This window comes from Anomaloglossus baeobatrachus, chromosome 5 (genome assembly GCF_048569485.1).
Source record: "Anomaloglossus baeobatrachus isolate aAnoBae1 chromosome 5, aAnoBae1.hap1, whole genome shotgun sequence".
In the NCBI taxonomy this organism is placed as follows: Eukaryota; Metazoa; Chordata; class Amphibia; order Anura; family Aromobatidae; genus Anomaloglossus; species Anomaloglossus baeobatrachus.
The window spans coordinates 347790774-347816974 of NC_134357.1; the positions used below are offsets into that span (position 1 = coordinate 347790774).

At 42.0% G+C, this 26201-nt stretch overlaps 2 protein-coding genes across 3 annotated transcripts in view; one reads left to right on the forward strand and one right to left on the reverse strand.

The window, feature by feature from the left end:
• The window catches only part of MYH7B (myosin heavy chain 7B), a 54477-nt gene extending 38292 nt beyond the window's left edge, over positions 1–16185 (forward strand). Inside the window, exons 34-44 of one of the 2 annotated variants that reach the window (XM_075349883.1) lie at positions 208–332; positions 443–558; positions 3169–3361; positions 3495–3698; positions 4944–5069; positions 5270–5440; positions 6880–6984; positions 7191–7286; positions 7411–7548; positions 7835–7919; positions 15792–16185. In XM_075349883.1, coding sequence (XP_075205998.1) covers positions 208–332; positions 443–558; positions 3169–3361; positions 3495–3698; positions 4944–5069; positions 5270–5440; positions 6880–6984; positions 7191–7286; positions 7411–7548; positions 7835–7873 — 1313 coding nt within the window. In that variant the 3' untranslated portion in view covers positions 7874–7919; positions 15792–16185. The remainder of the gene's footprint in view (positions 1–207; positions 333–442; positions 559–3168; positions 3362–3494; positions 3699–4943; positions 5070–5269; positions 5441–6879; positions 6985–7190; positions 7287–7410; positions 7549–7834; positions 7920–15791) is intronic. The other variant, XM_075349884.1, reaches the window with a different exon arrangement.
• Positions 16186–18904: 2719 nt separating this feature from the next.
• The window catches only part of TRPC4AP (transient receptor potential cation channel subfamily C member 4 associated protein), a 112467-nt gene continuing 105170 nt past the window's right edge, over positions 18905–26201 (reverse strand). Inside the window, exons 14-19 of the mRNA XM_075347568.1 lie at positions 25516–25606; positions 25259–25399; positions 24066–24177; positions 22544–22656; positions 19458–19664; positions 18905–19380 (exon numbers count right to left, since the gene is read on the reverse strand). Of these exons, the coding sequence (XP_075203683.1) occupies positions 19243–19380; positions 19458–19664; positions 22544–22656; positions 24066–24177; positions 25259–25399; positions 25516–25606 (802 nt within the window). The 3' untranslated portion in view covers positions 18905–19242. The remainder of the gene's footprint in view (positions 19381–19457; positions 19665–22543; positions 22657–24065; positions 24178–25258; positions 25400–25515; positions 25607–26201) is intronic.

Below are 26201 nucleotides of genomic sequence, written 5' to 3' on the forward strand. Positions count from 1 at the left end.
AATATAGGAGGCTGGTGTAAAGGGGTCAGCCAAGAGTAGGAGAGTCTGGCTTTCCTGTAAGGATTCCTTTTCAAGACAACCACTTTAAACAGATCTGCCCCTTTGCAGTTCAATGGAAATGTTTTGCTGTTTCTAACTTAGCATATCAACTAATTGTATACTCTAATAATAATAATAATAATAATTTCTTTATCATTTCTGCTTCAGAGGAAATTGCTGATCTCACTGATCAAATCAGTTCCAGTAGCAAAACAATTCATGAGCTTGAAAAGGTGAAGAAGGCTTTAGAAAGTGAGAAAGGCGACATTCAAGCAGCTCTTGAAGAGGCTGAGGTGAGCGTGAATATAAGAATAGACTCCAATCTTGGTTGGCCCATTTACTTTAGTTACTATATGTATTAGATTACACTTTTATTTTGGTTTCTGATAATATAACTCTACAGGGAGCTCTGGAACATGAAGAGAGTAAGACCTTGCGCATTCAACTTGAGTTGTCTCAGATTAAAGCTGATGTGGACAGGAAACTGGCAGAAAAGGATGAAGAAATAGAAAATCTTAGGTAAGGCTCGCCATTGTAGATGGCATGTATAACTGATTTCACTGTGTAGTTAGGCTATATTACTTTATCTATGAAATTGATACTTCATACAAATTTACAGTAACAGTATTTAAATAGCTCCCCAAAGAATCGAAAAACAAATCGGTCACTGCAATGAGTCCCCAAACCTCCGTTATTTTCATCTTTTAACTCGCTTTCAGCCATCCTTGTGGTTTATTGTCTCGTGAACTTCTTATGTGGCTCTAGACTACATTTCCCAATATGCAGAGCTTTATCTGTATCACTGCTCTCACAATGCCCACCTACTCTACCTACAAAGCACTATCTAGGAACTCCTACACAGTCTCAAGATGGGTAAATCATTGCACAGACAATTCCTAACATTTCTCCCACTTCCTACAAAGTGCTATATGGAGACTTAAGGTCCAGTCACACTAAGCAACTTACCAGCGATCCCAACAACGATAGGGATCGCTGGTAAGTTGCTAGGAGGTTGCTGGTGAGATGTCACACTGCGACGCTCCAGCGATCCCACCAGCAACCTGACCTGGCAGGGATCGCTGGAGCGTCGCTACACGAGTTGCTGGTGAGCTCACCAGCAACCAGTGACCAGCCCCCAGCGCCGCGTGGAAGATGCTGCGCTTGGTAACTAAGGTAAATATCGGGTAACCAACCCGATATTTACCTTGGTTACCAGTGCACGGAGCTACAGAACAGAGCAGAGAACAGGGAGCAGCGCACACTGAGCGCTGGCTCCCTGCTCTCCTAGTTACAGCACACATCGGGTTAATTACCCGATGTGTGCTGCAGCTAAATGTGCACAGAGCAGGGAGCAGCGCACAATGCTTAGTGCTGGCTCCCTGCTCTCCTAGCTACAGCACACATCGGGTTAATTAACCCGATGTGTCCTGCAGCTACATGTGCACAGAGAAGGAGCCGGCACTGACAGTGAGAGCGGCGGAGGCTGGTAACAAAGGTAAATATCGGGTAACCAAGGACAGGGCTTCTTGGTTACCCGATGTTTACATTGGTTACCAGCCTCCGCAGAAGCCGGCTCCTGCTGCCTGCACATTTAGTTGTTGCTGTCTCGCTGTTACACACAGCGATCTGTGCTTCACAGCAGGACAGCAACAACTAAAAAATGGCCCAGGACATTCAGCAACAACCAACGACCTCACAGCAGGGGCCAGGTTGTTGCTGGATGTCACACACAGCAACATCGCTAGCAACGTCTCAAAAGTTGTTCGTTAGCAGCGATGTTGCTAGCGATGTTGCTTAGTGTGACGGGGCCTTAACATGCACTGTAATGTTACTGGTGGTGACATGGATACCACACAGGTTCAGTATATGGTAGGGGGAAATAACTCATACAATATAGTTATTTATTCTAATGGAATCTGGCACTCCTATTACCATTCCCATTGGTAAAAGTCACACAAGCTGATTAGATTACTTGTTCTGTGTGGAGCCTTTGTGATTTTCTTCTTTCCCTGTAAAACTGGTAAAGGATCAAGAACACACAACCCCTTCCCATAATATCACCATTTGGAGCTCCCTGAGCCATTCAAATCACAAATAAGAAATCTTTGTACTCTGTGCTTTGAAAGGACTGTAGAAGAATGCAAGGAGCAGGAGGTTACATCATCAAATGAAAGAAAGAGCTGTGGAAAAACAAGCGCAAATAGGGTCTTATCCAAATAAGTGTGGGGTGGGGAGGGGGGAGTAATCTTACTCACCAAATGTAGTTGTGAGAGTCACAACTACTATATTTGCATGTACAGATCGATCCACAGCTACAGCCACCCAATGGCAGAAAACAGAAAGCAATAGAGAGGGGTGTTCAATTGCCGCTCCAACAGATCACTCGTTCAGAAGATCAGATCAATGTCACTTTATTTTCATACAGGTCTACGTGTTTCGGGGGCACCTGACCCCTTCCTCAGGACCGTCAGGTTAGAAATAACATCAAATCTCTATTTCGATTTGATGTTATTTCTAACCTGACGGTCCTGAGGAAGGGGGCCGGTGCTCCTGAAACACGTAGACCTGTATGAAAATAAAGTGACATTGATCTGATCTTCTGAAAGAGTGATCTGTTGGCGCGGCAATTGAACACCCCTCTCTATTGCTTTCTGTTTACATTATGAAATAAGACAGTTCAGCAATAGCAAATAAATGATGAAGTTTCTTAAATTCTGATAGTCTTTACAATGCTTTAGTAAACTATCTGTCTGGAAAACCCCTTTAAGTTAAGCCATTTTTAAGGCCGAGATGTTATTGATATTAGTACATTCGTACATAGGTTTTATAGTTCTTGAGGAACAAGTTGCTTTTTTTGTCCTAGAAACATCCTCACTCCTGACCGAGGGTTGTGGTGTCTGATATTGCAGCAAAACCATATATAATTGAATATAGGAGCGATGACATACGAGGCACAGTGTAATGGAAGGAATGCCACTGTTTCGTAGAAAAAAAGAATACCCCATTTTCTAATTTTAGACCATCTTTACTTAAAATTCATAATTTCATTTGCTTTCTTTTAATAAATAATTACTAGCTTAGAAAACATCAATATGCACTTTAATGGACTGTTTGCTTGGTTTTATGTAGACGTAATCACCAGCGTGCCATGGAATCCATGCAGGCAAGTCTGGACGCAGAGGCTAAAGCCAGGAATGAGGCCATTCGATTAAAAAAGAAAATGGAAGGGGACCTGAATGAAATGGAGATCCAGCTCAATCATGCCAATCGGCAGGCTGCAGAGTCCCAGAAAATGGTCCGTCACTTGCAGTCACAGATAAAGGTCAGCCATTATTAATTTACTATATTCATAAACAGCTTTGCAATTATTGATGACAGCCTTGCATTCTCCTATTTACATATAAGTCTGAAAAACAATCCAAGTTAGAAAAATGTGAAATATTTGTATTTCTCAGGATCTACAAATTGAGCTGGATGACACACTACGGCATAACGATGACTTAAAAGAACAATCTGCAGCCCTTGAGAGACGTAATAATTTGCTGCTGGCTGAAGTAGAGGAATTGCGGGCGGCGCTGGAGCAGGCCGAGAGGGGAAGGAAACTGGCTGAGCAAGAGCTTCTGGAGGCTACCGAGAGGGTCAACCTTCTGCACTCACAGGTGTGCTAAATAATGGTAGACATCGCTTGTTAGACAAGAGAAAATTATTGTTATCAGATTGGTTCTTTATCTTTTTGTGACAGAATTTTTAGATTTTGGACACTTTCCAATGACAATTTTTGCATTTATAAACCAAAACCAGTAGTGATTCCAATTCACAAAGGAGTTTTTCCATTTTATTTTCATTACAATTTTTCCCAGTAATCTCCTAATCTTATCTTTAAAGATGACAAAAACCATAACAAAAATGGCAAGATATTTTAAATTACTGCAAAATCCAGAATTTTAGTATTGCCGTTACCTATTTTCTATAAGTTAATGCTGTAACACTTTATTTGTGCTGCAGGATGAAGGGAATCCATTTTAAAAAATTATATATGCTGATTCCCCCCCCCAAAAAAAGTTTAAAATAAAAAGTTAAGGGGTTTTTCTCATCTCCAAAATCCTATCCCATATGTAGTAGGGGTAATAATAATAATATGAGCAAATACCGCCAATTAGAAATGTAGTATAGTTCTAATTCACAGTCACTTACCTCATGTGTGGGGTATTGCAGGACTTTAGGTACCATAGTAATGACCACGCTCATAGTCACAGTTATTTACTAGTGGTCATAAGCATGGACACCTAAGGTCCTGCAATGCCATGAACAATGAGGCAAGTGACATAGCGAATCGGAAGAACTATACTACATTTCTAATTGGGACTATTTGCTAATATTATTATTATTACACTTAGTACATATTGGCATAGGATCTTGTAGATGGGAATAACCCTTTAATTATTGTTATATGAACCTCAAATGGTAGCATTAAAAATACAACTCATTTTGCAAAAAAACACTCACAAATAAGACACATTCTCATACAGCGACATTGATAGAAAAGTTAGGGATATCTGAATTAGACAAGTTGTCATTAAAGGTAACCATAGCTAAAATCTAATTAAAAAAAAAAGCTTCTCTTTTCTGTAAAAGATTATTCAAAATACTTAGTTTCTAAGCAAAAAGGTCTATAATTTGCAACTGAAGAGAATCACTATTAGATGCTATTAAAACGAAAGGCAATATGATGAACCAAATTATCATTAATTAATAATGGCAGATATAGGCTACAAGTGGTTCTGTGCTTACAGTACAATCATTGATCAAGCAAAATGATTGAAATTGTCATAAATCCAGGTATTTATGTTATTATTACACAAAAAATATAAAAGTAACATATGTCTAATGTAATTGCCTACTAGAACACTGGCCTAATCAATCAGAAGAAGAAGTTGGATGCCGATATTTCACAGTTAAGCACAGAAGTTGAAGAAGCCGTCCAGGAATGCCGAAACGCTGAAGAGAAAGCTAAGAAAGCCATCACTGATGTAAGAATCATCCCTCTCTTAATAATAGTATCTTATATTATGCAAACATATTTTGGATAAGCGATGATCAGTCGGTCATGTCTCAGATTTTTAAAGCTTAGGACCACAATCTTTCTTGACATTTTGGTCTGCAAAGGATCGAAAGTGGGGGTTTGGATAAACATGAATGTTCTAACAGGGTCTATATCCCACCCATACAGGCAGCTATGATGGCAGAAGAGCTAAAGAAAGAGCAAGACACCAGTGCGCACCTTGAAAGGATGAAGAAGAATATGGAGCAAACCATCAAGGATCTCCAGATGCGTTTAGATGAAGCTGAACAAATAGCTTTGAAAGGAGGGAAGAAACAGGTTCAAAAACTTGAAGCAAAGGTGCGGATCTTGTCAATTGACTTGTTGTAACTGTCTGCAAGAAATTGACAAATGTAATTTTTTTTAGTTTTACAAGTCCAAAAATATTTTTTGTTGTTTTTTTTAAAACTAATGATATATATATATTTAATTGAAAGGGCCTAGGTCTACAATAAATAGGACATAGTGTACAGTATATTAAAATAATCCTTCACATCTCCTAAAACCTTGCAAAGTATAATTTGCAAAAAAAAAAAATGCTACATGTGTACCCGACCTTAAAAGAAATGTGTCTTCAGAAAATTACCTATTGTTTAAATTAAAAGGTGTATTAAATATCTAAAAAAAAAAATGTTTTATTTTTCATATCACACAACCTATTAAAAAGTAGAAATTTTGCAGTTTTCATACTGGTCACTGGAGCGTTTTTAGACTCTAATTTGCCGTTATTTCAGGAAATTGACATTTAAGTTAGTAGTAATAGACTGACTCAGACTATTTTTTTTACTGAAGCATCCAATGCGTGTGTGAAAAATCTCTGACTGGAGGGAGCGCTTCTGCCTATTGTGATTGATGATTCCAGTGTTATCAGCTGTGTATAGAGCTATTATTGTTAGGCCTCATTCACACATCAGGTTTTTTTCATGTATGAGAGAAACCTACCGAGTTTCAGCAGTGATTTCAGTTAGTTTCATCAGAGTTGGTTCGAGTTTTATCAGTTCTTCTCATACGTGAAAAAAAAAAAAAAAAAAAGTTTGCCTATTTTTTTTCCTATCCAGCAGCCTATGACAATTGCACCAGACTCGGATGGCATCCAGGCACTCTCTAATATTTCACAGACTTATGGATTTGCATTTTGATCTGACATTTGGCTCAAAATCAGACATATCAGAGATATCAGATATCATATGCTATGGATAGATCCTCAATTGTAAATCCCACAAAATCCATTTAAAGGTCAATAGATCCTTGGCAAATCACCAATAAATCGAAAATTGGCTTTGTTGGTATTCTTTGTTTAAATTTCTATTACAGAGCCATATTAACACACAAAAGACAAGGATCTACTATGGATGCTTAAGTGAAACAAATACAATTTTCGTGAGATTCACAATTCCCTACTATTGACACATTTTGCTATAAAAGGATCTCAAAAGATGACTTTAGGATCCTTCTTAGGGAATGTACATATTTGTACTTCTAAAGGCATCCCAAAAGGGGTTTTCCAAACAATGAAGACACCTCCCCATTTTCTATTCTTGAGAAATTATCCCAAAAAAACTGATTTAGTACATATCCGCTCAGTCTTTTGTGGTTTGAACACCCCATTGTATGTAACTCTACACCTACAAATTGTGTATTTTATGTTTTAACTTCTCACTAAGGTTTACAAAGTTTACATTCACAGAAGATAACCTCTACATTAACAATATGTCTGTTTCTTATGTTGGTGACAACAGGTGAGAGAGTTGGAAGGTGAATTGGAGATTGAGCAAAAGAAGAATGCCGAAACTCAAAAAGGAATAAGGAAATATGAGAGAAGGATTAAAGAACTCACCTACCAGGTAATCCTTCTGCCTCCCTCTGTTTGACCTGGATAATAATCTATTTAAACACTGACATATGTGAAATAACCAGAATGCTTGAGTGCATGAGAAATAGTCATCACCTTCACTGTAACTACAAACATGCAATGTACAATATAATAAATGCAAAAGTAGACTACATATTCACTTATTTCCACAGTGAGATTGTGTTTTATTTGTTACAGACTGAAGAAGATAGGAAAAACCTGGCTCGAATGCAGGACCTGATAGATAAACTGCAAATGAAGGTCAAGAGCTATAAGCGTCAATCTGAGGAGGCGGTAAGTAACTATAGTGTGTATATGCGTATCACACAAAACACTATTACTATATTCAAGTTGTGTAATAATTTATCAGTTCCCATCATTCTTAGTAAGCAACAATCTTACTTTCAACTTGCTACAGGAGACCCAGGCCAACTCCAACCTACAAAAGTATAGGAAGGTCCAACATGAATTGGATGATGCTGAAGAACGTGTAGATGTAGCTGAGGCCCAGGTCAACAAGCTACGTGCTCGAACAAGGGAAGCTGCTTCTTCCAAGGTAATCAGTTTTTATAAAAATAATTTTTGGGAGTGCATTTTTGTCTCATTATAAATTTAGTCCCACTTCTGTAATACTTACTGCACTTCCAAATGATGCTTCAAATGTCAACTAGAGGGAAAAATAACACTTCTGTTGTCTCTGCAGGGCTTGTGTACCTTACTGCTAGCTGTGATTAGGGGCAGAATCTTGTATTTTATCCAGATTTGGCTATTTAAACAGGCTTACGTTGGTGCTCAGTCAGTAGATATCATACATTTAATTAACTCTCAGCTTTTTCTTGTAGCTGGTTTTTATCGGGACTCAAAAACCCCAGGACCTCTAGTATGGAATGCAGAAACACTAACAGTGAGCCACAGGCTGCATGTTAGGTATAAGAGAATTTAATATTTTTTCTCTGCCTAAAAAGCTAAATGGTATTTTTCTTCATAGAGATTCATCTCTATATATCAGTACATTATGGTTGAAATATCATCTATCTATATATTGCTCAAAAAAATAAAGGGAACACTAAAATCCCACATCCTAGATCTCAATGAATGAAATAATCCAGTTGCAAATCTTTATTCATTCATAGTGAAATGCTTTGAGAACAATAAAACATAAAAAAGATCAATCAACAGAAAACAAAATTAATATCCCATGGGGGTCTGGATTTGGAATGATGCTAAAAATCAAAGTGGAAAATCAAATTACAGGCTGATCCAACTTCAGTGGAAATGCCTCGAGACAAGGAAATGAGGCTCAGTAGTGTGTGTGTGGCCTTCACGTGCCTGTATGACCTCCTTAAAACACCTGGGCATGCTCCTTATGAAGCGGCAGATGTTCTTCTGAGGGATCTCCTCCCAGACCTGAATGAAAGAATCAGTCAACTCCTGGACAGTCTATGGTGCAATGTGGCATTGGTAGATGAAATGAGACATAATGTCCCAGATGTGTTTGATTGAATTCAGGTCTAGGGAACAAGCAGGCCAGTCCATAGCATCAATGCCTTCATCATGCAGGAACTGCTGACACACTTTAGCCATATGAGTTTTAGCATTGTCATAAATCAGAAGTAACCCAGACATATAGTCTCACAATAAGGGTACGCTCACACGAGCGTGAAAATCGGACGAGTGCAATGCGAGAAAATCTCGCATTGCACTCAGACCTATGTTAGTCAATGAGGGAGAGCGGTAAGTCAGCTTTTCTCGCAAGCTGCGATTTTCTGCTAGAGCCGTATCCCTCACACCCATTCAAGTGAATGGGTGCGAGAGATACATCGGATTGCACTCGGATGTTATCCCAGTGCAGTGCGATATACGCACAGGCTGACAATGGAGGAGATGGGGGGATTAACCCCACCCTCTCCTCCGCAGCGCCCGTCCTCAACTTCACAGCTGTGACCTGATTGCATCATCGGGTCACAGTCGCATGACACTCGGCTCACGCTCGCAGCAGAGCCTGAGCCGAGGGTCATTAGCATATTGCATCTGATGCTGTCATACGCTCGTCTGAGTCCAGCCTAAGCATAAGGATTTCATCCCAGGACCTAATGGCAGTCAGGGTACCTCTGACTAGCACATGGAGGGCTGCGCTGCACTCCAAAGAAATGCCTCTCCACACTATTACTGACCCACTGCCAAACCGGTCATGCTGGAGAATGTTGCAGGCAACAGAATGTTCTTCCTGGCGTCTCCAGACTCTGTCACAACTGTCCTATGTACTCAGTGTGAACCTCCTCTCACCTGTGAAGAGGACAGGGTGCCAATATCGAATTTGGCAATTTTTGTGTTCTCTGGCAAATGCAAGTCACCCCGCGCAGTGTTGGGCTGTAAACAGAACAACCACTTGTGAACGCTGGGCCCTCATACCACCCCCATGGTGTCTGTTTCTGACAGTTTGAGCAGACACATGGATATTAGTGGCCTGATGGAGCTCATTTTGCAGGGCTCTGCCACTGATCCATGCAGAAAAGAGTTAGCAGTCCTGCTGCTGGGTTGATGCCCTTCTATGGCCCAATCCATGTCTTCTGGTGTAACGGACCTGTCTCTTGCCATCTGCTCCATGTTCTGGACACTGTGCTGACAGATACAGCTAAGCTTCTTGCCACAGCCCGCATTGATGTGCCATTCTTGATGAGCTGCACTACCTTTCCAACTTCTGTGGGTTGTAGCCACCGCCTCATGCTAACTCTAGAAGTGAGAGCAATGGCAAAATACAAAAGTGACCAAAACAGCAGCCAAAAGAATGGGAGCAGAGAAATCGTCTGTGGTTACCACCTGCAAAAGCACTCATTTATAGGGGTTGTTTCTACATGTTGTCTGTTCCATTTGCACAACGGCTGGAGAAATTGATTCACAGTCAGTGTTACTTCATTACTGGACAGGTTGACTTCCCAGAAGTGTGACTGACTTGGAGTTAAATTGTGTTGTTTAAGTGTTCCCTTTATCTTTTCATGTATATATGTGCTGAAAACTAAAACCAGAGAATTATTTTTCCCATAGAGTTGAAAATCAAGCTCAATAGTTGCAATTTTATAATACACCCTTTCAGCATACAGTATTTATGAGCAGTAAATCTTAACAAAAAATTGTGATTTTTTTTTCTCCTCTATGTTATGGGATAACCATAACAAAAAAAGAATTGTAAAGCTTACATGTATATGTTTGGTAAGATGGCACCAAAATAATCCCTACAGTTTATCTCAGGAAAAAAAAGGCTTCATATAGTAAACCTCACATCATAATAAAGTTATGGCTTTAAATGTGAAAAACAAATTTCTGGTCTCCTGAACATGTTCACTACTAACAGTTCCATATGTATATGCATATTTTATTGTGTACATATGTACAGTATATCACAAGTGAGTACACCCCTCACATTAATGAAAATAATTTAATACAATGTAAAGTAGTCAGTGTACACATTGTATAAACGTGTTAATTTGGTGTGTCCTCTAAATAACACAGGAGCCATTAATGTCTAAAACGCTGGCAACAAATGTGAGTAAGTGAAAATGACGAAATTGTGCCAAAAGTGTCAAATTGTGTTTCCACCATTTTTTTCAAGCACTACCTTAACGCACTTAGATATGGAGTTCATTTGCGCTTCACAGTTGCCCCTGGAATCCTCTTCCACTCCTCCATGACAACATCACAGAGCTGGTGGCTGTTAGACACCTTGTGCTCTTCCACCTTCCATTTGAGGAGGCCTCACAGATGCTCAATAGGATTTAGTTCTGGAGACATGCTTGGCCAGTCCAGCACCTTTACCCTCTGTTTCATTAGCAAGACAGTGGTCATCTTGGAGGTGTGTTTGTGGTCGTTATGTTGGAATAGTGCTCTGCAGCCCAGTTTCTGAAGGAAGGGGGATCATGCTTTGCTTCAGTAGATCCCAGTACATGTTAGCATTCATGGCTCCCTAAAATCAACTGTAGCTCTCCACAGCCGACAGCACTGATGGAACCCCACACCATGACACTTCCACCACCATTTTTGACTGTAGGTAAGACACACTGGTCTTTGTACTCCTCACCTGGTTGATACCACACACACTTGACACCATCTCAACCATATATGTTTATCTTGGTGTCATCTGACCACAGGACATGGTTCCAGTAATCCTTGTCTTTAGTCTGTTTGTCTTCAGAAAACTCTTTACGGGCTTTCTTAACATCTTTAGAATAGGGTTCCTTCTGGTAGGACAGCCATGCAGACCAATTTGATGCAGTGTGTAGCATATGATCTGAGCATGGACATGCTGAAACCCCACCCCCTTAACCTCTGCAGGAATGCTGGCAGCACTCATATGTCTATTTTGAAAAGACAACCTCAGGATGTGACGAGGAGCACGTGCACTCAACTTTTTTCGTCGACCATGGTGAGGCCTGTTCTAAGCGAGTCTGTCCTGTGAAAACCACTGTGTGGACTTGGCCACTGAGCTGCAGCTCACTTTGAGGGTGTTAGCAATCTTCTTATAGCCTAGGACATCTTTATGTAAAACAACAACTTTTTTGCTCAGATCCTCAGAGAAGTCTGTGCTATGAAGGTGCCAAGTTGAAATTCCAGTGAACAATATGAGAGAATGTGTGAGTGATCACTTCAAATGTAACACATCTGCTCCCCATTCACACCTGAGACCTTGTAACACTAACGAGTCACATGACATTGGGGAGGAAAAAAGGCTAATTGAGCACAATTTGGCCATTTTCACTTAGGGGTGTACTCACTTTTCTTACCAGTGGCTTAGACATTAATGGCTGTATTATTTAGAGGGCACATCTATAAGCTATACACTGACTGCTTTACATTGTATCAAAGTGTCATAACTTCAGTGTTGTCCCATGAAGAGATATATTTACGAAAATGTGAGGGGGTGTACTCACTTTTTTATATACGGTATATGCATGTGTAACGTGTAAATGCATAATGTATTAGCATGTGTTTATTTTATGTGTGTGCCTAATGCAAATATGCCATTATAGCAGAGTTCAGATTGGCATTTTGGAAATCGGGCAAGCAATGTCCGCAAATTGTGTTTTTGACTGTTCTAAATGTGATTGTACGCATTATTCTGGTGGACCAAACTGGTACATGCGGCACAAAAATAGACTGCGTGTGTATGTAGTTGTGGGCATGACCGTGACCTGGGGGAACCAAGACACATCCTACACAGGAGCCCTTCGCCGTCTGTGTCTGCCCGTGGCGGTCATGGTCCATTATTGGTTATCAAGCTTATACTTCACAGATCTTTCAGCAAGGCTCCTTTTACACTATAAAGCCTGCTTTACACGTTATGATTAAGCATACGATATCGTATGCGATCGTACCCACCCCCATAGTATGTGCGGCACGTTCAATTTGTTGAACGTGTTGCACACACGATTATTTGCTGTCACACATACTTACCCTTCCATACGACCTCGATGTGGGCGGCGAACGTCCACTTCCTGGAGTGGGAGGGATGTTCGGCGTCACATCGACGTCACGCGGCATCTGGCCAATAGATGCGGAGGGGCGGAGATGAGCGGGACGTAAACATCCCGCCCACCTCCTTCCTTCCGCATTGCCGGCGGGAGCCGCGGGACGCAGGTAAGATCTGTTCATCATTCCCGGGGTGTCACACACTGCGATGTGTGCTACCTCGGGATCATTGAACAACCTCACGTTCAATTTTTAGCAATTGAACGACGTGCATGCGATGAACGTTTTAATGTTCAATCGCACGTAGCTGTCACACGCTACAATATAACTTACGATGCCAGATGTGCGTCACTTACAACGTGACCCCGGCGACACATCGTAAGATATAGTGTAGCGTGTAAAGCCCGCTTTAGGCTATGTGCACATCGTGTCTTTTAGACGCCAACATACCAGACAAGTTTTCCCAGGTGTAGCCGCTTCAGGAAAATGTCGGCACCTTTTAACCTATATATTAAAGTATAGAGTGCAGATGAATGAGCACGTTTCTTCATTTAACCACTGGCTTAAAATACGTGACATAATAAGCAACATGTACACAGCAATTTTGGGGGGGTTTTTTTAGGCAGACTTCCGTGTGGAATCCGCCTGAAGAAGTTGCGGTGCGCACATACCTATTAGGAAAACACCACATCTGGTACTGTGCAAGCTCACATCATAACCGCACAGGTTATAAAATTTGTTAAATTGATGAAAACTAAGGGCTGGATTCATCAAAATGAGGGTTGTTCACATCGATCTTGAGGTTGCTTGATAGAATCAGACGCTCTTGATACAAAAAGAAGTGAATGTCTTTCATGAATCTGAAGTGTCTGACGGGTGACGTGCCTCCATGCACTATGCCAGAAATCTCACTTCTATCAGGTATTGGAGTGAGATTTCTGGCATAGGGAATGCCACAGCTCGTCATGAATTAGACAAACTTTGGTGTCCCACCCTGACTGTCCTCCCATCCCATGCTTCACTCAATTAGTCGAAGAAGGAAGAAACTAGTATTACAATGCCAAAAAGTGGAACGTTTGGTGAGTTTTCAAAGCTTCTAAGCCAGAATTATTATTTATTATAATATATGCCAGTTTAGGCCAGCTCCATCAACTTTTCGAAAATTGGATGGGGCATGCCCAACAAATTCATCATACATTTCGAAAGAAATAAGTCAACAACATCTGAATATCACAATATGGGAAAAGTATATGATGGTCACTAAAGGACCACCATAGACCCACACTTGGACAGAATAAATCAAAATGACTGTTGGAGACTCAACAAATATGTATACATATGAGAAGAAGAAAAAGTCAGCGTACTACCTTAATAATGAAGTTATAGAATTTTATTAACAAATTAAGTAATAACACCAAATACAGAACAACAAGGACAAAAGGTGCTGGTGACGATACAATGTACAGGAGATATCACCCATACGCTGACAACGTGCAAAATCGTATATAAAAGAGGTGGGAATAAAGTGCCCTATGCAAGTTTAGCAGCAGTATATGTAGTATTAAAGAGAAATTACAAGATCAATAGAGTGCTGAACTGCAAAAGCAGCAGAAGTTGTAGCAGCACAGATGAATACCATAAGTCACTGCCCCTTTAAAAGTGCACGTGCATGTAAACAGCCACAAAAATATAAGTCAATGAGACATACTCATAATACCACCTTGCCAGCGAGAGCGGGTGTAACTTCAGGGACCCAAACGCGCATTTCGCGTGGGCTTCTTGGGGGGGGGGGGGTGTCACCCCTTTATATGCGACATTGCACATTGCCAGCGACTAGGTGATATCTCCTGTACTTTGTATCCTCAACAGCACCTTTTATCCTTGTTGTTCTGTATTTGGTGTATGTATTACTTGATTTAATAATAAAAAAATTCTATAACTTCATTATTAAGGTAGTATACTGACTCTTCTTCTCATATGATTGCGAAAGAAATGTACACCAGTCCCTGGCTGGGATACATTTCTGGAAGAGGCACATGGCCGTTTAAAGATGCATTAAATACATTAAAGAGGTGCACATCTCCTAATGAATTCAGAGCATCTTACTCCAAAGTTCCTCTACAATAAAACTGGCATAAAAAAAATAAAAAATATCAGTCATAATGAATCAGGCCTAAAGTTTTTTTAAATCATAACAGAACACCCTGGACAAAACGGATATACTGGGGTTGATTTACAAAAAAAAAAAAAGTCTACATTTTAGACTGCAAACTAGACTACAATAATAAAATGCCTCAATGTGGCTCCTGCTGGATGATAAAGTTGGGGCATTTATAGAGCATCTAATGTAGGTTTATACCATTATTTATCTTAAGGGGGCTTTACACGAAACGATATCACTAACGAGATGTCGTTGGGGTCACGGAATTCGTGACGCACATCCGGCCTAGTTAGCGACGTTGTTGCGTGTAACACCTACGAGTGATTGTTAATGATCAGAATTACTCACCTAATCGTTGATTGTTGACACGGCGTTCATTTCCCAAATGTCGTTGCTGGTTCAGGACACAGGTTGTTGGTCGTTCCTGAGGCAGCACACAACGCTACGTGTGACACCCCAGGAGCGACGAACAACACCGTACCTGCGTCTTTAGGCAACGAGGTGGGCGTGTCATTCATGCGGCTGCTCTCCGCCCCTCCGCTTCTATTGGACGCCTGCCGTGTGACGTCGCACGAACCGCCCCCTTAGAAAAGAGGCTGTTTGCCGGCCACAGCGATGTCGCTAGGCAGGTAAATCCGTGTGACGGGGCCTAGCGATATTTTGCGCCACGGGCAGCGATTTGCCCATGACGCACAAACGACGTGGGTGGATGCTTTCATGAGCGACATCGCTAACGATGTCGCTGCGTGTAAAGCAGCCTTTACTTTGGTCAAATAAATTACACTGAATTGAGGTTTTGGCCACCGCACTTTTTTGATGACTCATGCCTCCTTGTAGATCATGTGAAAAACATCTAATGTGTATAATATAGTACAAGGTAAGAAATGATGCCAGATTTCTGGTACCAGTAAGCTCTGTAAATCTGCTTAGGTAAGGCTTAAGGAAGCAGATCATGGCACAGGGAGTCCAAGAACAAAGAGAATCCTTCAAGACTGTATTAGAATAACACAGCATCTCAGTTCTGCCCAGAGTGTTGAAACGCACATTATGGTCTCTGTTTTTGTAAGATTTTGCCATTAACTGTTGGGAAATGGAATGAATAGTAACTTAAGACATTATGCACAAAACTGTTTATTCACTGTGCTAAGTGAAATCTTTTTTTCTTCCCACGGCAGCATGAAGAATGAACAGATCAGACGCGACAATGGCTTCCCGGACAGCTGCAACAGCTGTGCCTGATCCTCAAAGTCACATCACATCCCAACCCATATCAACCAATAAAGTCTACTGAGGCAAAAAAGACTGGCATCTGTTATTATATGGAACATGCTCACTATATTACTCCAAGACATGGAGACAGAAGGGTTTATCGCAGTATTTCTAAGCACTTTTACCATTAAGGTGTCAGGAAAATCTTTATTTTTCCTATGGCACACATACGGATTTTAACTTCTGGTTTGTGGCTAGGTGCCATAGTACTCCTACCTATATATAAGACAAGCCTCGTCTTTGCATTAATGTATAAAATGACAAAAAATGACATAGCCAGATAAACATTTTAAATTAGAAGCATCTCTTTATTTACACCAGTTCTAAGTCACAAGTAATCTCTCTCTCTCTTTATATATATATATTTATATATCAAACAAATATACCTGGGGTTGGAAATAAAACGTAAACATAAAGGACAAGCAAGTGAAATGTAAATGTGCGGACCCTTGGCAGATAGACAAAATGTTTATAAAACATTAATATAAGTCATCAGAAGGGTCTCACGCACACATACTCAATAGAGAACAGCAAGATTCACCAATTATTACACGGTAACTGACAACCAATGTTTTCCATTGTAGAACAGAAAACAACATTATCATCAATTGCCATTGTACAGTACGTAAGATGATCTCAGGTTTGTTGCCATTTACTAAGAATTTGTAAGACTCATTAGAGATTGACTGATGGTAACTTTGTTTCTGGGTTTATAATGACATTCTTTATGGGAGGTTAGACTTTGCTCACATTTGTGTTGGAGGGCTTTGCTCACATTTGTGTTGGAGGGCTTTGCTCACATTTGTGTTGGAGCCTTTGCTCACATCTATGTTGGAGCCTTTGCTCCCATCTGTGTTGAGGGTTTTGCTCACATATGCGTTGAAGGGCTTTGCACACATCTCTGTTGCAGCCTTTGCTCACATCTGTGCTGGAGGCCTTTGCTCACATATGCGTTGGAGGGCTTTGCTCACATCTGTGTTGGAGGCTTTGTTGGGAGTCACCATAACAAATTCCATCAGACACCAAAAAGCAGAACAGTAAAATGATGCACATGATGACTATTCAGTGCATCCACATTATATTCAATGGGGCCTGATGGGTGCCGGCACTAAGGTTAATTTTCGTTATTCTTCTAGTATGACAAAAGCAGGACAATGGTATATATAAACACAAAGGTGAACTCAACCTTATTAAGTATGTGGACATAAAAGAGGAGAAAGAAAATGAAATTGAAGGGATTTCAAATTTCCAAACACATTAAAGTTTAAAAATGTATAAAAAAAAGACCTCCTTTATAGAGAGACAAAGATATATGTCTCCATCTCTATTATTTTCCAACACTATGAAAAAAAAAAATGGCTGTAGGAAGATGACTGGAGTTAATGTTTCTTTTCCTTCAGCGTGGAAGAACAAAGGCAAACATATGTAACAATGACTTTAGAAAAAAAGACCTGGGTGATAATTAGTGGACCTCAGGAATAATTTACAGTGCATAATTGGATCAGTTATAAATAACTTATAGCAGGAAAACAGAGATCCCCAGCTCTACACTGTACCGCAATATGTCAAGTGATTAAAAGTCACTCTGTTAAAATCAAGATCTTTTAGCAAGTTATAGAATGTGTCAAATAAGCTTTTTATATGTTAAGAAAAAAAACCTTAAAAATTATAGTCACAAAACAGTCATGTTAAAAAAAATAAATAAATCAAAGTGTCGATATCACCAATCCCGAGTGTTTACACAGCATTAAGATATTTCTTGCTTCTTTTCAAAGTGTCACCCCGAATGAAAGGCAAATTAAGGTGGTGGGGAAAAAAAAATAGATGGAAATTTTGGGGAGCACAGTTCTAGTCATTGCAATTTCAAGAAAGACCTGTCTAATCCAACTGTGGGAACAAAAAAGTTGCAGTAATTTGACTCATGGTCCCCCTATATTACTTTTGTTTCCATTGTATGGAGATAGAAACAGTGATTTGACAACCAGCACTGCCAGCCAGACATTTATTCGGAGTATAAATAAGGATATGGAGGCAATAACTGGAAGGTTATGCTGTTTGCTGTATATTAAATTATTGCTGAGATCCCACAGTATGCTAGTTGATAGACAAGTGGGAATGGGAAGACAAGTCGCCAGAGAAAAAAGAAAAAAAGTGTCCTTGATGTTCTACAGTGTCACGTTTGTTCTTCTCACAAGAACAAGCTCTTTAAAATTAAAAACTTAAAAGGGAACCTGTCATCAGAAATTTAGCTAGAAAACTTAAAAGTTTCCCCCTCTGCAGCTCCTGGGCTGCATTCTAGCAATGTTCCTGTTGTTTATGTGCCCCCTTTCTGACCAAAATAAAGACTTTGTAAAGTGGTACCTTTTTGTATTCAAATCTTGATAATGGTACACGGGGGCGGGCTCTCTGGTGGCCGTTAGTCTGCCTCCTGTCGCTTTAGGCCGTCCCCCATCGCTCCATTCCATACTTCAGGACACAGCCCACTGCGCCCGAGGTGCCGCGCACGCGAGGACTGCTGGTGACGTGTGCGCAGGCACGAAGTTATGGGCGGCGCTGTGACTGCATCGCAAGTGCCCGCCCATCATCTCGTGGCCACGCTCTCCCCTCTGCATCCAGCGTTCTGCGCAAGCGCTGACCAGATGACCCGACGTTGGAACGTTCTGCACAAAACGCTGGAGGCAGAGGGGAAAGGGTGGGCACAAGATGATGGGCGGGCACTTGCGATGCAATCACAGCGCCGCCCATAGTCTCGTGCCTGCGACACATGTGACCAGCGGTTTTCGCGTGCGCGGCACCTCAGGACGCCGCTCACTGCGCCCGAAGTATGGAATGGAGCGATGGGGGACGGCCTAAAGCGACAGGAGGCAGACTAACGGACACCAGAGAGCCCGCCCCCGTGTACCATTATCAAGATTTGAATACAAAAAGGTACCACTTTTCAAAGTCTTTATTTTGGTCAGAAAGGGGGCACATAAACAGGAACATTGCTAGAATGCAGCCCAGGAGCTGCAGAGGGGGAATCTTTTAGCTTTCAAGCTAAATTTCTGATGACAGGTTCCCTTTAAATTGATGAGATTTATCATTTTGTATGAACAGAAGAAAAAGTTAGGAAATGGGAAGAGTTAACCTTTAGTCCAAAAAAATAATTAAAATCAAACCAAAAGGTTAATTAATTCATGTTGTCCCTGAATGTATTGCACAGACTTAATATATCCTGGAGACAGGCATCAATGATTACCGCTGGGCACAATGTCTTCTGGATGTAATCTGGAGCCCAGGATCGCTGCACGCACAAAGTTGCTGGGGTCCTGAATACCACCTGAAGTATCTCTCTATACAGTAAGTTCCCAGCTTGGGTTAGTCCTCCAGAAATTCTTTGTCCACATCCATAAATGCCTCATCTATGTAGCTTACTATGGCACACGGAGATGTCCTGTCAGGATTTAACAATACAGATACAGTCTCTTTCCAGTAGCTGAAATTGATACAGGAACTCTGGAAGATAAATCAGAAATTAGATATTGTATTATAACCTGTCCCTAAGAACACCCAGTGTGGGAGAAAGTGCTCACATTCTCTAAACAAGTGCTGTCTTTATCCTTGTCGAGGTAATGCTGCTGCCAGAATCGCAGGAGATTGTGAAAGTTGTTGAGTATGAAGCCCGGGTATTTCTCCATACACTCCATGTCTCGGATCGTCTGTAGGTAGTACGGTAATCGGCCTTTCCTCCGGGCCAGCATTAAGATAACAAGGCTTGTGTTCAAACAGCTGACATTCTCCTGCTCAAAGAAAATACATCCATTATCTATATATATATATAATTGCCTTATTCTGTCTGTCTGTCTTGCTCCAAAATTACGTCATTACAGTGCAAACCGTCGCCACACCGCGCGCGCTAAAGAGCCTGCGACCAACGGCTCAGCTAACTGAACAGCCCGAACTACGGGCTGACAGGATCACGCCCAACACTTTTCCCTGCACCCACACAGAGCCCCGACTCCCCAGTGAGAGCTGTACCTCCGGTAGCCCACACCTGCAACCCAGCCAACGCTCGCCTCCGCCCCCGCACACATTACCTCACTCGGCTCCACCCCCCGCACTCCACCCTCTGCATGTATACGCTGAACACACACGAATGGTCACCTGTCCCCCAGCCAGACAGTCCCAGGACTGACTTGCTCATCGCCATGGCCCCGCTCGGCTCCACCCCCCCCGCACACATTACCCCGCTCTGCTCCACCCCCCCACACTCTGCCCTACACATGTACACACACACACGCACACGCACCTACACCCACACCCAGATAGTCACCTGTACCCAGCCATGCAGTCCCCCACACTGAAGTCCTCAGCGCCATGGCCCCACTCAGCTCCGCCTCCCCCCCCCCCAGCACACATTACCCCGAAGGATGGGGGCACATGTCAGGATGGTGGCTGCACCACGATGGGGGCACATACCAGCATTGGGCCACATCACAGCATCAGCACATTTTTACTTAACTTTACACTGTTCATGGCCTTCTTTCATTACAAGCCATGGACATCATTAAACATTAGACTCATCTATTAAAACTGTTCTGTTGTTTGTCATTTTAAAATCAATAAACAATTATAAGAATACTAAATTAAACCTAACTCATCCAGTCCATTCATTACCTTATTATTCAATCTGCTAACCTACATACACATTCTAGACTACCCGATACGTGAGAATCGGGCCACCTTCTAGTATTAAATAACGTATTGAATGCAAAGTTAAAAGGAACCTGTCAGGTCCCCTGAGCACCCAGAACCATGAGCAGTTATGAAGGCATATTAGCATACATAAACATATCTTTAGAAAAAGTATTTCTAAAGATCGTATATGAGATGCTAATGAGGCCAGAGACTAGTTGCAGGAGCGTCAGGTCCCTGGCTAGTTGGCCCACTTAGCATGTTATCTCGCCCCTGTGGGCGTGATAACATGCTTTACATCAGCCAGCGTCATGGCAGCGTCATACAAAGTAGCGCATGTGTGCAGCTTTTTACCAGTCAGCTTTCAGCTTCTTTGAGGCTAGATGTATGCGTCCTGGCTTCAAAGATGCTCAGTGCCCATGATCGGAAGTGGCCCACACAGCCGATCCTGCACACTACTCAGAAGCCGTGTGTGTGTGTGTGTGTGTGTGTGTGTGTGTCCCAGCTTCATAGGAGTAGCGCACATGACCAGAAGTGTGTATAACTTCCGATCATAGGCAGTAAGCGTGTCTGAAGCCAGGGCACATACACCCAACATCAAAGAAGCTGTAAACTGATGGGTAACAAGGGCGTGATAACATGATAATTAGGCCGACTAACCAGGGATCTAACTCCCCTGCAACTAGTCACAACCCTCATTAGCAATACTTTTTCTAAAGACCTTTTTATGTGCGCTACTATATGCCGAGACTGTTAGGCAGGGATTCTAGATAAGCAGGTAAGATGAAGAAAGACCGCACTCCATCCGCTGTGCTGGGAAACGTTTATTTCAACAGGTGCATGGGTAAAAGGCTGGAGGCAACCTGAGAGCCGGTTCCTAGAGGGGGACGACGGCCGTTTCGCCTTGATTAGGCTTCCACGGGTCCACATGTGGAATGGAAACGTCACCCCCTAAGTAGGAGTGCCCAGACAGGTTGCATCACAAACAACATTAAAACAACTGCCCAGGGATTCTAGATAAGCTCCCAGAACGGCTCGTTCACAAAGTACACTAACTAGACAAAAGAGTTGGGACATGCATCTTAATTGTTAAATTTTGTTTTTTCATTCAGTATCTCGTCCACAGGTGTATAAAATGTAGCCCCTCACCATGCAAGTTTGCCATACAAATCTTTGTGAAGTAATGGCTTGTTCTAAAGAACTCGCTGAATTGCAACTATATCATGATTAAGGATGTTGGTCATCTGAAATGAGTAGAGGAATAACAATTTAAGATATGGCATAAGCTGTTCATATGAATTTTAATAATAAAGAAGCTTGGAGTTTATGAAGCTGGATTTTGTAGACCGTCCACTTCAGCAAGCCAGTTCACAAAATGTTGTGCTTGCTAAATATGCGGGGGCCTCTGAGTACTGAGGAGCATAGGGCATGAAAAATAGTCACCAATGCTCTGCTGACTCCATAACTGCAGAGGCCAAAACTCATCTGGTCTTAACATCAGCCCCAAAGCTATTGCTGAAACTTCATGGAAGCTGGCAGTGGACTCGGGAGCCGCGGACTCGGGAGCCGCGGACTCGGGAGCCGCGGACTCGGGAGCCGCGGACTCGGGAGCCGCGGACTCGGGAGCCGCGGACTCGGGAGCCGCGGACTCGGGAGCCGCGGACTCGGGAGCCGCGGACTCGGGAGCCGCGGACTCGGGAGCCGCGGAGAGATGAATCACACTTCTTCATCTGGCAGTCTGATATACAAATTTTGAGTTAATGAATGCCAAGAGAACGTTACTTGCCTGGCTGAACTGTGCTACCTGTAAAGTTCAGTGAAGCAGGGACAACAATATGAGCTTGTTTTTTAGGGGTTGGCCTATACCTCTATATGTAGAATTGGATGGCATAAAGGCGCCTGTAGGTGTATTCTGTAGCTGTCCCAATACATTTGTTCAAGAACTGTAGTCCTATAGAAACAGTCTAGGCCATTATAAACGTACCTGTGTCAACGTCTGTACATGTATTATGTTAATAAGCCGGAAGAGGAAGGACATGCGAACAGACCCCTGCGTCATATAAGACAATAGCCGACATTCAGACAGAACCTCAGCCACTGTGGAAAAAGAAAATCATTTTAAAAAGACATTTACTGTTCTAATAGGAATAAAAAACGCAACATTGCAATTGCATCATCAATAAGGAAAAGTCATGGTATCATGGAAATCCTAAGATCAATAGACATGCTAATGATAGGTAAAGGAAATTTTCAAAACATCTCGATTTATACAGTACGAAGTACACTGCATGCACGTAGCCACGCAAACCATCGAAAGATCTGCTCCTGGAGGCTCCATGTGCAATTGCCAACCAAAGATGTAATGGAAGACGAGCCCGGAGATGCTGCAGGCCATGGTAGCATGTTTAGGCCATGTAGGCTGCTCACAATAGTGTTGTGTTGAAAAACTACTCCTTGGACTCTTTGGAGAAATGGCTGTACCAAGGGTTTCATCACCAAATCAATGTAACATTGGGATGTTCGCGCACACGGAATGAAGACTATAGTGGTCCAACTACTGTACATTATGCCACCCCACACCATAAATCCATGAGTAGTGTGACATTACCTCATGAAGGCCTTTTCATGGTGTAACCCACATGGGTGCATCAGATTCTATCTACATAAACCGTTAGGCTGGTTTCATACATCCGGCTTTTCGACGTTTTGCCGGATTCGGCGCATGCTAGTACAATGTATACAGTACAATGGCAGCGCGACAAGCGCCGGTCACATGCTGTCATGTGACCGGAGCATGTGACCTGGAAGTTGCAGCGCTGCCATTGTACTGTATACACTGTACTGGCGTGCGCCGAATCCGGCAAACAGCCGGATGTGTGAAGCTAGCCTTAGAAGATGTTTACATGATATTGCGCTTCAAGTCAGACCTCCAGCTACAGGAGTTATATTGACCTCACGCTACTGCTCTCAAATGCCATTATGGTGAGGGCAAGATGGCAATGGAGATCTGTCCTCTTCAGTGATGTTCCGCTATTGTCTTGGATGCTGAGATGGCCAACGATTGGTCTGGAGATTACATACGCAATGCCAAAAAGAGGCCTTTACATGGGAATATGAATGTGTCTAGGAGCTATTTTTAAATACGACAATGCCAGGCCACATATTACTCATGCTACTGGGAGCAGCCTACATGGTGTAAATATGCTACCATGTCCTGCAGCGTCTCCGGACTTGTCTCCTATTGAGCACATCTAGGACACTATTGTGCAACAGTTGCAATAGACGCTTCCAGCGGCAGGTCCTAATGATTTGCGTGCACAATTGCATTCAGTGTGACAGAACTTTCATCAGACAAGCATTTAGAACCTCACAGATAACATGCCAAGGCGTATTAGTACGTGAATTACTTGGAGAATAAATCAAGATGTTTTGAATATTTTGTTTCCATTTTACAGTCACATGCATATCATTATCATGTCTATTGATCCTGTGATACTGATCCTCACCTTTGATATCATCTGACTGGCTTTCAAATTTGTCCAGAGACAATGCAATGCATCGCACCAGCATGTTAGAGTCCACTAAAGAGCTGTTAATCTGGTTCAAGAAAACCTGGAACTAAACAAGAACAGAAATAGCCATGAGGCTGAAAATAGGTAAAGATGGACAGCACTACTACATTGTCAAAGACATTGTGCCTACAAGTCCTTCTGCAGTCTATACAGTTTTCTATTATGGAGCCATGGTCACTTTATATACAACCATACAGTGTGTCTGTGCAAAATCATATAATGTTTATAGCAGAGATTCTCAGAGATGCTGCCTCCACTAGATCAGTGGTTTCCAAACTCCAGTCCTCACAGCGCCCAACAGGTCAGGTTTTCCGGATTTCCGTAGTATTGCACAGGTGATGCCTTAATAATGATTCTGTCTCCTGTTAAATGCTAACTAAATCCTGAAAACATGCACTGTTGGTGGCCCTGAGGACTGGAGTTGGGGAACATTGCACTAGAACATGTTCTGGTATATTTCCCTTGTAGTTGCAAAGTAAATTCATGAAGAAAAAAAATATTTAAAATTTGCACCAGGGACATAAATCTGTATTGGTAACGTGCCATGCTACAGTCTCATGCATACCACCCAACATTATAGTACATAGGATTAAAGGGAATTTGTCAGCAGGTTTTTGCAATGTAAGCTGAGGACAGCAAGCTGTAGGGGGTAAAAAACAAAAAGCAACTGTGCCTCTCTTATCTGTGTGTGTGCAATTGTTTACTTAAACTAATGGCTTTATTACCTAGTGATTAACATTACAGGACTATAAAACTAACAGAGAAGTCTGACACGCCCCGTGCTGTGATTGACACTTCAATGCGAATGTAGAATCTCCTAGAGAGCCTGGTGTGGGCGGGACAGCTCCATGGTCTTAGCTACATGCTTAAAACTCAATTCTTTGACTGATTTGAGTGAGAACGGCTGCACCCAGTAATCTAAGTGATACACCGTTGGATTCATAATCTCCTTGTTTATATCATGCTGCTCTTGGATGAAGTAGCTAAAACCTGCTGACAGATTCCTTTTAAATAAAAATTAGAGAGTCCCCTTAATTAATGACAGCTGGAAGTTATTCAGCTTCAGAAAAGCCAAGTCCCCATCAACGAATGAGAGGAAACCTCCATCAAACGTCAATATTCTTTACCTTCTCATCAGTATTAATATATTTGTTAAATCTCTTGAAAGCATCTATGTTGAACTTCATTAGCTCCCCAAGGAGGTCAAAGTAGCTCTGAAGGACATCTCGAGATTTGCATTCACTGTCGACGATGCAGTACAAGATGTGCTAAGAAAGAAAAAGAACAAACTACTACATTAAACTGGAAAGCAATGACATCTGTAATCTTTCCATTCCAATAGTTTCCTGAATGAGTCTAGGATCGGAGTCTTGATGAAGCTCACCTCCAACAGGCCTCTCTTTAAGAGAAACATCTGGTCAGCATACGACGTCACACCGCGAAGGAAGCTTTCAACTGCTCGAGCCTGCCAAAATCTACATGTACCAATGAGATCACACAGAAATAAATGCACTTGTGGACTTCAATTCATATTTTACCACTACAGTCCAATGCATCTCATGTTAGGCTACAGTTCAAGTTCCCCAAGCAGATTATAAAAAATACAGTACATGGTAGTTTTCCTGTAGCAGATCTCCCATTTCCACAGATCAAACAGTTTATTTAAGGGTTGTGCTATGGATTATTACTTTTCTTGTCCAGGTGAAGCATCACTAAAGCGCTGTGTCCAGTAATACGACATTCAAGTCAATTGTGCTGAACAGCAATACTAAACATAGACCATGGAAATGAGCCATTAACATCAGATTAAGGCTGGCCAGAGTCGCAGCGATCAGTGAGGATATACAGTATTTTTCGGATTATAAGACGCATTTTTCCTCCCAAAAATTTGTGAGGAAAATGAGGGGTGCGTCTTAAAATCCGAATATAGCTTTACCGGGGAGGGGGGGGGCTGACTGTGCAGCGGCCGGGTGCTTGTGGCTGTGTGCGGGCGGCAGCCGGGTGCCTGTGGCTGCGTGCGGGCGGCAGCTGGGTGCCTGTCGGTGCAAGCTGCCTTTGAGCGGGTGGCCC